Source organism: Anneissia japonica, unplaced genomic scaffold (genome assembly GCF_011630105.1).
Source record: "Anneissia japonica isolate Jap-2015-1 unplaced genomic scaffold, ASM1163010v1 scaffold172582_len1462937_cov174, whole genome shotgun sequence".
NCBI lineage: Eukaryota > Metazoa > Echinodermata > Crinoidea > Comatulida > Comatulidae > Anneissia > Anneissia japonica.
This window is the reverse complement of record NW_022725666.1, coordinates 1,040,146-1,053,536: the sequence shown is the minus strand read 5'-3', so window position 1 is coordinate 1,053,536 and position 13,391 is coordinate 1,040,146. Positions and strand designations below refer to the sequence as shown.

At 34.7% G+C, this 13,391-nt stretch overlaps 1 protein-coding gene across 2 annotated transcripts in view; it reads right to left on the bottom strand.

The window, feature by feature from the left end:
- Window positions 1-11,263, bottom strand: part of LOC117112780 (calcineurin-binding protein cabin-1-like) — an 87,886-nt gene extending 76,623 nt beyond the window's left edge. For both annotated transcript variants that reach the window (XM_033255948.1, XM_033255949.1), the window contains exons 1-4: window positions 11,124-11,263; window positions 9,119-9,199; window positions 6,273-6,386; window positions 220-360 (exon numbers count right to left, since the gene is read on the bottom strand). In XM_033255948.1, the coding sequence (XP_033111839.1) occupies window positions 220-360; window positions 6,273-6,386; window positions 9,119-9,199; window positions 11,124-11,126 (339 nt within the window). In that variant the 5' untranslated portion in view covers window positions 11,127-11,263. The remainder of the gene's footprint in view (window positions 1-219; window positions 361-6,272; window positions 6,387-9,118; window positions 9,200-11,123) is intronic.
- Between the last annotated feature and the right edge of the window lie 2,128 nt (window positions 11,264-13,391).

The window sequence follows — 13,391 nt, the reverse complement described above, 5'->3', positions numbered from 1 at the left end:
AGTTGCATACAATATAAATCAAGATAGCCGTTAACACTGTTAAATTATATATATAAATCATCAAAGTAATGTAAATACAGTGTTTTATATATATATATATATATAAATATATATATTTATTAGAACATACACCTTTAGATCAGTGCCACTCAAAAATCATTTGGTACGTTCAAAGTAGAAATTTACATAATTGAGGTTTCATCATAAAAAAATACTTACCTCCAGGTAAAATTCCATAGCTGTTTTTTTATCATTTTTCTGGGATGCTAAGCTGGCGAGGTTTTTATAAGTAGAATACTTCAGCATAAAACCTGGTTGCACCAGAATTTGCTCAGTTTTGCCATCTTCAGATGCTACTGCCTATAATACAAACACATAGACGACATTGCCTACACATTATTAAGGTTTTTTTTTTTTTTTAAAAAAACCCCAACTTTTAGCTCTTTTTTCTTTTTGGATACTATATGCCTTCGTCATCAATGTTGAGTGCATAATCAGTAGATTGCTCATAATTATCAGTATGCCTAACAGAGAGACTGCTGTGTACTATCATGGAGGTATTATTGAGAAGGAGATCACTCGAAAAAGCTACGCGCACGCAGCGGTATGCAAATGAACCAAGATCAAAGCTGCCGCAGCGCGTGAAGAACGTTTACGCGATGCCTTTGAAGTCCCATGTGTTCCCCGCCATCAAATTTTCAGCAGGCATAGTTTACCAAAAAATTGAACATTGCGAAATGGAGAGCACCTTCTTTTCTCGATGCGCACTACATACAGTCAATCACTATGGCTGCACAATCGTTTTCATTTTGAAGCTGATACATTTATCTCTCATAAAATATCAAACATATTAATATTTTCCACCAAAAAAAGTTTCGAATTTAATGGAACATTTACATGACCTTTAAAAGTATAGTATAGTTCAACTTTTCATAAATTGGCCAAAATTCGCTAATTCTAATTTTAACAGATATTAATTAATAAATGATTGAGGATTATAATAAGTCATTTTAGGGTTAACGAGGGTTAACTACAGTATTCGAAAAATCAATCCAAAATCTGAGTATTTTTCAGTTTTACGCTGACTTAGCTTTATAGTCGAACTAATCAATCTTTAGTCAAAATTATAATGAACACAGAAGTAATTTTAACATAAATATTTTACGGAATCCGTTCCTGAAATATACAAATAATAACATACCAAAAGTCCGAAAAAATCTAATCAGGGGAACACTGTCCATTATAAAGATATTTAATGGGTTAAAATCAAACGCTTTATTGCACAACTGCTCTGCTGGAAGCGTATAAATGCATGTCGTTGCAAAAGTTGTTGCTAACGAAAAAATGTGAATTATAGGGTAATACGCCCGTGCGCAATGCAAAAGCGGGGAACACATGTGTTTGTCGCGTCAAAGGGAACTGTTGGCGAGTGATCTCGTTTCCAATAATACCTCCATGGTACTATATGCCTCTCTTGCCAATGTTCATTCCAAATTGACTGACCACTAAAGCCTATGGACTCTTGAGTGCAGATGGATTGCTTAAAATTAAATAGTTGAGTCATACCACTCATATTGAGTAATTCATTTTAAAGTTTTTTTTCTATTTTTTCAGGTGTTCTACAGCAGCACTAAAGGAACATAAACCTACTTAACATTGCAATAAGGAAAAACAGAAGTGACTGAAACTCAACCAAGAACTCGGAGATTATGTTTCAGTTACCTACATGCTATCTTTCATCAAGTCAGTTGTACAAGACTGTGTACTGCTCATTATTACAAATTTTTAACAACTCCTCAAGTTCGATATAGGATTTATATACACTACAAGTGCGTTGAAACTCTGTATTTTTTTTGTGAATTTCTGGGAATTATCACAAACAAGTGGAATTATTATTACAAGTCTGATAGGGAAGACATTGCAAAATGGGTCAGAACGGATCAAAGGAAAAGGTAGTTATGAAAAACGGCAAAGCAGGGGGAAAAAATGGTTTCAAACGAAGAACAAAAAAAAAGGTAAGCTGTTAAAATTATATTTAGTTTACTTAATGCCAACTACTATAATTTATTTATATTAAAAAAACAAATTATACAACTGATAGCAGCAGTTTGGCACACCGGTTGCAGTTCTGCTTCTCAACTTTGAGGTCGGAGGTTCAATCCCTCGCTGAGCATTTCGCTTGTGTCCTTAGGCAAGGCACTTTACCTACATCTCTCTCAACCCAGTACAATGGGTGCCTGGTAGGCTCAAACACAGAATGCCCTGATCACAGCTGCAACATTATGGAAATCTCCCCAGGGAGCTGAGTATAGTTGCAACATATGGAAATCTCCCCAGGGAGCTGAGTATGTGTTTTCTATGTGCTTGATCCAATGACAGAGGGTAATAATTTGAAGCGCTTAGAGGCCTTGTTGGCATTAAGTCTAATATATTATTATTGTTATTATTATTATAATTTTCAGGTTACTTTTTTTTCTGTTTATAATAAAAAAACAATTATAAAACTGATATCTTTTTTTTTTTTTTTTTTTTTTTCTAGTCATAACCAAATCAATTTTTAGGAATACAAACATTGGCGTAGTATCAGGGGTCATTCACATTTGTTCAATCCTTCCTTCACTTCAATAATATTTTGCATCAGCACAGATCAGTTGGCTAAACAAGTGGTAGCCAATGTGTGAACGCAGCCCATGGAGTAGGGGAATGTCTCCCGGTGTAATACCCAATCACCACCAGGAGGGCTCCACTGGAAGTAAGTCTTCGGACTTCCGTGGGTTATCCTAGTGTTCACACCGAAGAAATCCAGTCCAATAATTTATAATTTATGTTGTATTCATTAGCAAAACATTAAATAAATTAAAGTGCTAGCATATCCCCTACTGATGAGCCACCACCTAATTCCAACAAAAAGATTGTTCATAAAATGAGTTTCTAAATGTTGAGTCAATGACAGTATCTGTCAGAAAGTGCTCATGTCATGGATTACCTTCCACAAACTATCAAACCTATGTCAGTAAAAGTGACAGGTGACAATATGACAACAGAAAAAATAATTGGTAGAGGTTTACAGCCATTTCTAGATTTCTTCGGCTTTTGACTACTTTGCCTTTCCTATCTCCTAAAGAGTGTTACCAGCTTTCATGAAGTGGATTCTTTAATTAGCAAAAACAGGGCAGCAAATTAGAAAGCTTCTTCATTGACCCATTATCCAATGTTGAACAGATCAATATACCTCACAGGATAGATCACTTTTGGGCACAAAGCTTGCCCATTTATCAATAAAATTGTGTTTTTTCTTGGTTTAGTCATCATACTACATAGCATATCTTCACACAACTAGATTGATGTACTTATGATAGTTTAATAATTTAATCAGACAGGTACAACATATCTAATTTTCTTAGGACTTTCTCTGATAATTCCCTCTAAATATTTTATCAAATCATGCAAAATTATGGACAGCGATGCAATGTGTTCCACATCAAAACATCTGTTTTTTGACCTAGCAAGTGACCCTTTTTGGTGCAAGATGGAGAGGACTAGGCCAGGAACGAAATCGTTTGTTATATTGTACTACTGATTAATAAGAAGAAGACAAAAAAGAATGCCAGCTTTGTTTGGTGTGGTTTACGATACAATAAACGATAGGTAGGAATAGACCTTGGTGCAGCCAGGCACCGTCGACGTTAAGCGTAGCCGTTTCAGGGATTTTAAAATATTTAATAAGCACAAAAGATTTACTCATTTTTTTATTATGAAGTGTTTGATACTAGGTGCCTTATTTGCATTACTGTCATTTGACATCAGTCAAAGGTTATTTTCGCATTCAGAGCTTTTTTTTTTATATTTATCTGATTCACATACGAAAATTTATCGGAAATTTGCGCCCCGTTTCCGCAACAAAAAATAACAAAATGGCTGCTTTCCTTTAATTTAATTAATCGGGTAATAAGTACTGCTGAAAAACGGCCTTATTGAAATTATTTTTTTCAGTGTTTGCCACGATGGACCAGTACCAAAAACTGACTATACACATAAAGTACAGCAAGAATATACTGGACTACTTCTGTTGTTCATAATGTACATGAGTCATGCATGTCTACTGTTAAACTTACAACAGGAAGGAGGCCAAGTAAATAAATTAAAACCAACTGTGTCCTATTTTTTCTCATTTTCAAAAAAAAGCAGCAGTACAGTTTATGTCTTTTAAAGAATGTGTCATGAAGATCATGTACTAGCACATTATTATATCAGTTATAGTACGTATTTGGTTACAAGCAAATAAAATACTGTAGCCTGATTCTTTAGACATTTTTTAATATTATAAGATATGTAGTTATTTAAAGGATGTCGCCTCTCATTGAACATTAGCAAATCAAATTTTATGTTTTTCAGCAATACTCCCTGCCCCGATTTTGCTGAATGGGAATGAAATTTCTAGGGTTCCAGCTACCAAATTCTTAGGAATTAATATAGATGAGCGATTGGCATGTGACGTACATATCCAGAACTGATAGCCCGCAACGTTGGTGCTATGCACAAACTTATAGAATTTGTCCCCTCATGTGTGATGAAATTGCTTTATAACTCTGTCGTTCTACCATATTTAAATTATAGTATTCTTGCATGGGGGAAAGCTAACAGAGTCCACGTGATACAAAAGAGGGCGGTTAGATGCATTTGAAACGCAAAATGGTTGGCTCACACTCAACCACTTTTCCTATCCCTAAGCATTCTGCAGATTAGGGACCTTTTTGATTTAAATGTTGGGATTTTCATGTATAAGCTAAATTGTGGGGGAATTTGCTTTACAAAATTCAAATATTCATTCATATTCCACCAGCCAGACTCCTTCATTTCATATTCCTTTTTCCAGACTAACTAAAAGACAAAACACTGTTTTTCACTATGGACCTAAATACTGGCTTTAAATTGCCTAAAACAATTAAATCTGATACTTGCATAAACCAATTTGAAACTAAGCTAAAAAATCAAATTATCGGAAAATATCGCTGTGTGTAAATAATATAATAATAATAATAATAATAAATAATAATAATAATAATAATCACAATAACAATGATAATGATAATGCTAATTATAATAATGATAATTAAGTATGGTATGATAAAAATAATAATGATGATAATGATAATAACAATAATGATAACTAAGTATGTTATGATAGATATGTTTCATGACAACATGGCCCAAAGTGCTCCTTATCCCATTCATCTTTTAATTTGTCCAGTTCTTCCCGGCTTGGCTTGTTTGTTCTGTGCATTGTTTTGCCTTTTAATATTATTATTATTATTATTACTTAAGTTTAATTTAAATAATTAAGATTAGTCCGGGAGCTTAATTACAGGCCTTGGCCTCCTTGGTTCCCGGCACTTGCTTGTAGGCTTACTAGTGTAGTAGAAAGTGAACAAGTGAATAAAGTGACTGTGACTGTGGTCATGTAAAAAAATAATGGAAAATACTATTAATTTTACTTAGAAATTGTACCCTGAAGTTTAAAACTATTATACTTTATATATAGATTGCTTGGCCTAAAAAAACAGAGAAATCAACACCAAAATCAACAGAACAGGGTACAGAATAAAAACTGGATGAAAAAGCTGGAAAAAAGGTGGCTTTTCCTTTTCCCACCCGCTTTTAAATATTCAAAATTTTGTATGTACAAACCGAGAGGTTTAATATATTCTGAAACTTTGGATTGTACAGCCATTTCACAATTTAAACGATAGCTAGCTTTCTCCACTGAAATTTCCCATTTAATAGACAATTTTCAATGTGAATGAGAACTTAATATCACATCTAAGGCTATATTCAGACACGAGATACGCTAGCATAACGTTAATCAAGTGGTGTGAACCTGTGCGTGGAGCAGCGAATGCCAATATTAACACACAATCACTGAGTTACGACAGTCATGTATGAATGATTATGAACTCAGCCAGGATTTGACCAATCACAATAAGCCTGTATACAGGAAATAATATGCGGGATTACGAATACGAATATTTCGGCCGAATATTTATGCTGGTGTTCATTAATCGCCCAGTGTGGACATCTCACTATTTACGCCACGGATTAACGGACGCCCAAGTCTGAACGTAGCCTTAGTTGTTAGAAGAATCACTGAGCAGTAACCAGAGGGTCTCAACTTTGAACCCTAGCAGTGTACAATATCATTAGTTACATCACTCTGATGTGGGGAACTCCATTTCAAATGTTAAAGAGAGTGGATATTAAAAATGCATCGATACCTTTGTCAGTAAGCTTGTGTTGAGTAACCTTTTGTAGTGAACTTCAGCTTCTTGATGCAAGCTTCCACGTTGCAGCTCCAACGCTTTATTGTATAGAGCATAAGCTTCTGCTTCCTACAAGTGTGGAATTGAATTCAAAAAATCAATACATAATTTCTCAATTATGTCCTAACATACATTCATACAGAAAAAGCGACAAAATAACAGTGACAGTCTGCCAAATGTATGCCTCTAAATAAAAAATGATGCCCTTAGTTGCTATGCATCACAGGCCCAACATGCCAAAGCTCTTCATATTGTCTAATTGCAAACAAACAATCAACTTAATTTCTAATGACCATGGTTCCTAACCAAGCAATGTTTTTTTTATTTTTTATACAATAATGGAACACACCCCACTATAGTACAGTAGTATTGCTAAAGCTAACACTAAAATTCAGGAATAATACAGCTTTTAAGTTAGCTTGCTTACAAACTGAGTGCAACACACACACACCACATACTGTCCATCAAGTCAGTCATCAAGCTGCAGTCCTGTGACCCTTGTGACGTGAAAAAACAGAATACTACACACAACACTCACAAGTAATCATCTGTTTCAGCTGTGAACCAGTTTGGCCCCAATGTATTTAACATCCAGAAAATCAGAAAATTGTTGGTTTGTCTTATTATTAAAATATACACTTTCTTTATTTTTCAAATAAATAAGGTTATCATATCAGTTACCAGAGTGAATTTTAAATTTGTTAAACTTTTTATTACTTTTCAAGTCAATACCCATATTTATTATAATTATCAGTATTAAGATATTTATTAATCATTCGATGAACCAAATTGACTGAAATCTTGAAATACAAAATGTATTCAATTGCGATCAAAATTGCTCGCAGTCGAACGGTCCTACACCCTAGCTGATATAAATTGAACATTTTGCAATAACAAACATCAAAACAGTCGTCGTTTCAAATTGGAAAATGAATACTGTCGTATTAACCAGCCTAGTAAGATAACAGCAAAAGTATCGGTAACAGTTAAGAGATTAATTTCATCCAAAATATAGAATGAAAAATCAATACTTAAATGAAGCCAGTTTCAAGTCAAACAGTGACAACAGGCTAGACAAAAGTAGGCTTAATACCAGCCGATTACAACACACACTCAGATTCTTTCGAATTATGAAGTGATCGAAAATGACTGTGCAAATGAAAAGCAAATACTTTGTATTGAACTGCTTTTTTTTAAATATACCTGATATTTACCATACTACTATAGATGTAAATGATCATTTACAAGAATACAAATCAACCTAGGGCTACAGACTTCGATTTAAAAGGTGCGCGATCGCGCCGGCGTTCCTTCGCGCTCCTCAAAAATGATGCGAGGAGAGCAGTCAATAGCGCTCCTGAATTTTCCTAGGGAGCGACAAAAAATACAGTTTCATTACATAGCAGGCAGCGTGTACGTTGTGTGTACTGAACTGTGAATTGATGCACTCTCTCTGCGCACAGCTACCAAAGGCAGCAGCAGGCATTGATGGATAATAACTACATGTTTGTGTACCGACGATCCGATTACCGCCTGCAGTTTCGGCTGTTGTGACAGCTAGGGATATGTAAAGTGTACTAACCTGGATACTAACAATTCAGACGTGAAATAAATGGTAGGAAACAACCATGAAACAAACTTACTATTTATTAACATACTAAAATATTTATTATACTACTATTACGTAAAATAAATGGTACGAAATAACCGCAAAAATTAAGTCAGGGCTACTGTAATTAAATGAATTTATGCTCGCACTGACCATGGACGTATTATTGAGAATACCTCCATGCACTGACTGTGTGTGCAGGAGAGGAACCGACCGCCGTCGGTGAGCGACATGTACAAACACATGATTGGCTGTGTAAGTGGGGCTAGTTGTAACTTCCAGGTGGTTGTTCTCATTTGTATGTACCTTGCTAGCAACAACCCAAGAACTAGGCCTATTTGTATTTGTGTAAATATTCTTTTGATATGGTAAATCTCAGGTACATCTACATACAGCTGCTTCATTTGAGAATTGCTTGCCTTTCATTTTCAAAGTATTTGAAGATCATCTTCTAGATCACTTGTATTTCAAAAAAATACAGTGTAAAGATTTTGATACATTGCTCAACACTACAGGCTAAACTTTCTTACTACTGTTGTGTTTCTTTACGCACAGCCTTGTTATTTTATTTGGGTGAAAATAATGTCTTACCTGTTACCTTTACTAGCATGGCTAATATCCATTTTTACTTTTTGAAACAACGATTATTTTGATGTTTATTACGACACTTATGTTCACTGTACACGTTCAGGCAAGTTCCAGATTACATGCGAGTGTTTGTGTGTAATATTCTGTCATTATTTTTATGTCATGAAATACAACCTTAATCAAATTTCCAGAAAGGGGTACAGTGTACAAAACACTAACAATTTTGCCCGCCGAATTCATTGTCAGTTTTTATTTAACCATTCAAAACTGTTGAGTGTTTTAGAATTGGTATTTTTATTGCAATCGTAAAAAATGGCAAGACTTTTGTGATGTCATATTGACTAATTCAGTGTTTTGAATATTTAATAAATTATGCAATCCAATGCTACCCTTGACATAAACATGCATATTATCGGCGAGATTGTCCCACTTTCGTGTCCCTCTCTCTATTCAACCCCCTACTGTTCCACTTTCAATAAAAATGTTTGAATGATAAAAAATGACCAACTTCAATTAAGTAATATAATTTAAAAAAACCTCACACACAAATCTCATGCTTTGATACACAACACAGTAGGCTAGTGATATGTATACTTGTTATTACCTGAGCCTCTTTAGTTGTCTCTATCACTGGCTCAGTTTCAGATTCGTCATCTGAGTAGTCATTCAAGGCTGCAATGTGAATCTGAAAAAAAGTAAATTATTCTCAGCAATTCTCACTACTGTAAATAATTATGCTATGTTTCCACAAAATAGTCTAAAAAGTCAGACATGCATTAAACATTATTACCTTATTATGAGAAACTACAGTATGAAAACTATATTAGGGAGAAGTTTAATAAGTATGTGTAGTCTATACAGTATTCTAGGAAAATATACACTTTCTAGTTCTAATACAGGCCTCCCTCCAATTACGACAACTTCTGGGATGGTTATGGTGATCAGCAGCTTTAGTCTCTAATTATAGAATCCTTCTAAATGAAGACCGGCATTAGAAGTGGTCTTTAAATACGGGGGAGTGTATAAGATCGTTTTAGTGCAAGTACCTCAAAATGGATTTACAGTTACTGTTTGTTATTGATTCTTAATAAACCACTTCTGAGTACTAGTCATTTATCAAGTCTTGCGCTCATTCTACCTAAAGATTACTAAAAACATCGTCCTACTAAAAAACTAGGCCTATTCAATAGAGCACTGTATACACAAAGCATCATTTTATGTTGCATATTATTTTGATGTGTATATATAGGCATCTCATTGTTTATTTTTTTCTAATTTGCTATATTGTAATGTATTCTATATTTGAACGGAATTCTTAAACAACATCCTACAGTAGCTCATATTGAACAGTCATATAGGTTGTAAACTGATGTGATTTTAGATTCTGATTGCTAGGCTTACATGTTAAGATGTATAGATATATATGATTAGGCTTATATATATTTATAACTTCAGATGCAGCTTGTTAGGCTTTATGCACTTGTCAATATAGTCCTGACACCCTCCCTCCCCCAGGACCCGGGCCATAGCAGGGCACTGGCTGGGACTGAGCCCGGGACGCACACATAGTTGTGTCCCCATAGATGTAACCTGCATCGAAAGGGCTGGGAATTTTTCATGTTAGAGTAGCTGGGGTTTTGAATGTAGTGCTGTCAATGGTCTGGTCCTACCTACCTAGCAATCCTTCGCCTACGCTAGGCCTAGGCATTCAGCAATTGCTGTGTGTTTTGGTAATTTAAGAAATTGCTTACCGGTACTCTACGCCTACCATCATGGTTTAATTTTTTTATGGATCATGGCATAAATTACATACTAATATTACCCAGTAATAAAATTTGAACCTCCACTACACAACGAAGGGGACTGAGGTGACGTGAGTGTGAATTTGTGAAATGTGTATTTGACCTAGTTTCTGTTTTGATACTGAATAAATTCTATCAATAGTTAAATCAATCAATCAATTTTCTTTTTCTATTATCAATCAATATGCATTTTTCCAAACTTTCATGGAAATCTGCCAAGTGATAGGCATGCATAGTGCTTCCATCAAGCATACTCATCTCCTTCATGGGCTAGCTCTCATATGCTTTTCTGATTCAGACATGTCACATAGGCTAGACTGATGGACTGGACCTTCAAATTATTTTTGTTTCGTTCTGTACAGTATGTTTGCTACAGTAGGCCATCGTCTAATCATTTATTAGCGGGCGGTCAAGTCAAGCAAAAAAACATAGGTAAAAAAAAATTAAGAATTAAAAGTTAGGTGCAAAACTTCATTCTCCCACATTGTACACACATTATTGTATTTGATGATTGGGCTAGCTAGACTAGCCTAGGCCTACTTTACTTACATAGCCTAGCTAGGCTTAGCCTAGGACTAGCCAGATTATAAGTTAAGACCTAGCCCGGTCTAGGGCCTAGGTCTAGAATAGCCTACTACTACTTAGTACTACTGTACTAGGCTATAGCCTAAGCTTAGGCCTAGCTAGGCCTCTACTAACGGGCCTAGCCTATCCTATATACCCATAGTTTAGAACTACCCTAGGCCACTAGCCTAGGCCTGTTTACAACCGTATAAATTATAACAAGAAATGTATTCCAAATTCTACCATTTTGAATTACTGTCCTGCAGAAGGTCAGTAGGTCTAGGCCTAGGTCATAGCCTGTGTAAGGAGAAATTGTATACACGCGCCAAGCTACCAAAACACAAAATACGCCATGTTTTTTTAGGAAAAACCAGGATGCAGGGCGCCCGCCGCCGCCGGTAGAAAGGACCAAGTGAGGGCGCTACATTGATTGATAGATCAGAGAGAGTTTGGCCAACTCGGTTTCAATCACGTGACTTACACCGGCCATGTTGTCGATAGAGATCCTGCTGCAGACCGGCAGCGAGACGTAAGTCAGCCACGCTTTGCAAAGCAGCCAGGCCCTTTTGGACATTTCTGGATCCGCCCCTGGCGACCACTGATTTATGGCAGCCGATCGCGCCAACTGCTTTATATCCAATTTCATATTATATACCGGTATATATACTGTAATAATCTGCTATTTTCTCGATGGCAAGCATTCTTCAATTAGGCAATCCTGCCATATGCAGTAGACCCTTAAGTGGCTCCTCCTATTTTGGCGAAATAAATGAAAAAAAAAAAAAAAAAAAAAAAAACTAATTTAAATGTCTATCAAAATGTAATTAAGATTAGTTACCGGTAATATTTTATAATATTTTCGATTACATCTATGTTGTTCATGTTATTCAATTTGTTCCTGCCTGCTTTATCAAAATCAGTGTTTGCAGCCCATATTGAGCAGCCGTAGCCAGCTATTGGTACAGGGACAGTCTTACACAATTTTGTTATTGGGTCCACAAAAAATGGGTCCACATTTTGGAATTGGGTCCAGATTTCTAATATTCTGTGTAAAATTGGTCAAGTTTTTTAAAAAAATGAGTCCAGATTATTATATTTATGCGTAAAATTGGACACTTTTAATGGGTCCACATTTATTTGAATTTTCGCGTAAAGTGGGTCCACCTTTCTATATTGTCCAACACTGTTTAAAAATCCTGGCTACGGCATTGGGCTTTACCGATTTTAATGATCCGTAAATAGGGTATCTCTGAGATTGTTGTTCTTTAAAACTGAATATGAGCGGGCGCATATATAAAAATCTTGTATTATTAATTTGATTATTACTATTTATAATTGAATAGTATAGGAATTTGGCCACAATAGGGCCTAAACTGGTATATGTGTAGGCCTAAAGTAAAGAGCAAAAGATAACTTTCTTGACAAGAAAGGCAGCTCTTTTCATTAAAATAGACGAACCTTTAACTTTCCAATTATAATTTTATAATTATAATTCCATGTATAAATTCGCATTTAATTATCAAGCGCACGTGAACACGTGCAAATAGGCCCCTATTCGAATTCTAAAGATAAATTCTAAATCACACTTTCCATATTAAATAGTTATTAATTAAGTAAATATCATCATAAACACAATTAAAACATGTGAAAATACTGTGTAAATTTACCTAACTCATATACTTTGCATGTGTTCATCAAAAGATTTGGACACAAAAATGGACGGTGTGATACCACGTGATACCACGTGACTTCGCGAACCGAGGAATGGAGTGTGGCATTTATATGGATCTAGCTGTGAGTAGGCTATACTGTAGTTTTTTCAGAGCCATAGATGACTCTAAAGATCTTTTCAATATTGACGAAGGCGTGAAACAAGGATGCCATTATAAGTATATTTAATGCTTGCAGTATACAGCACGTAGTTGGTTCTGAAAAAAACTGTTGTTTGTTTGTTTGTTTTTTTCTTTTTCAGGCAAAGCCATATTTATTTATTACCTTAACAAAAACATTCACATAAATTCCGGTCTCAGATTTCGTACTCATTTTCATTTCAGTTTTTTTAACAATTAATTCATTTTCTCTCAAAATTTAAGATTTTTCTTTTCATTCCATATCATATCAATACATTTCTTTTGAATCGAAAATTTCAAAATTCTTAATCTCTAAAATTAATAAAATTTAAGATTTTTCTTCATTTCATATCATATCAGTACATTTCTTTTTAATTAAAAATTCAAATTTCGTAATCTCTAAACTTAATAATAAATACACACACACACATACATATATATATGTATATATATATACATATATATATATTATATATACAAGATAATATATATAAGAGCCGAATAAAGGTTTTATATATATATATATATGTATATATAAATCAAGGTAGCCGTTAACACTGTTAAATTATATACATAAATCATCAAAGAAAGGTAAATACAGTGTTCGAATAAAGGACATAATAATACATCGTGTAGCATAGCTCGCAACGAATGTAGTCCT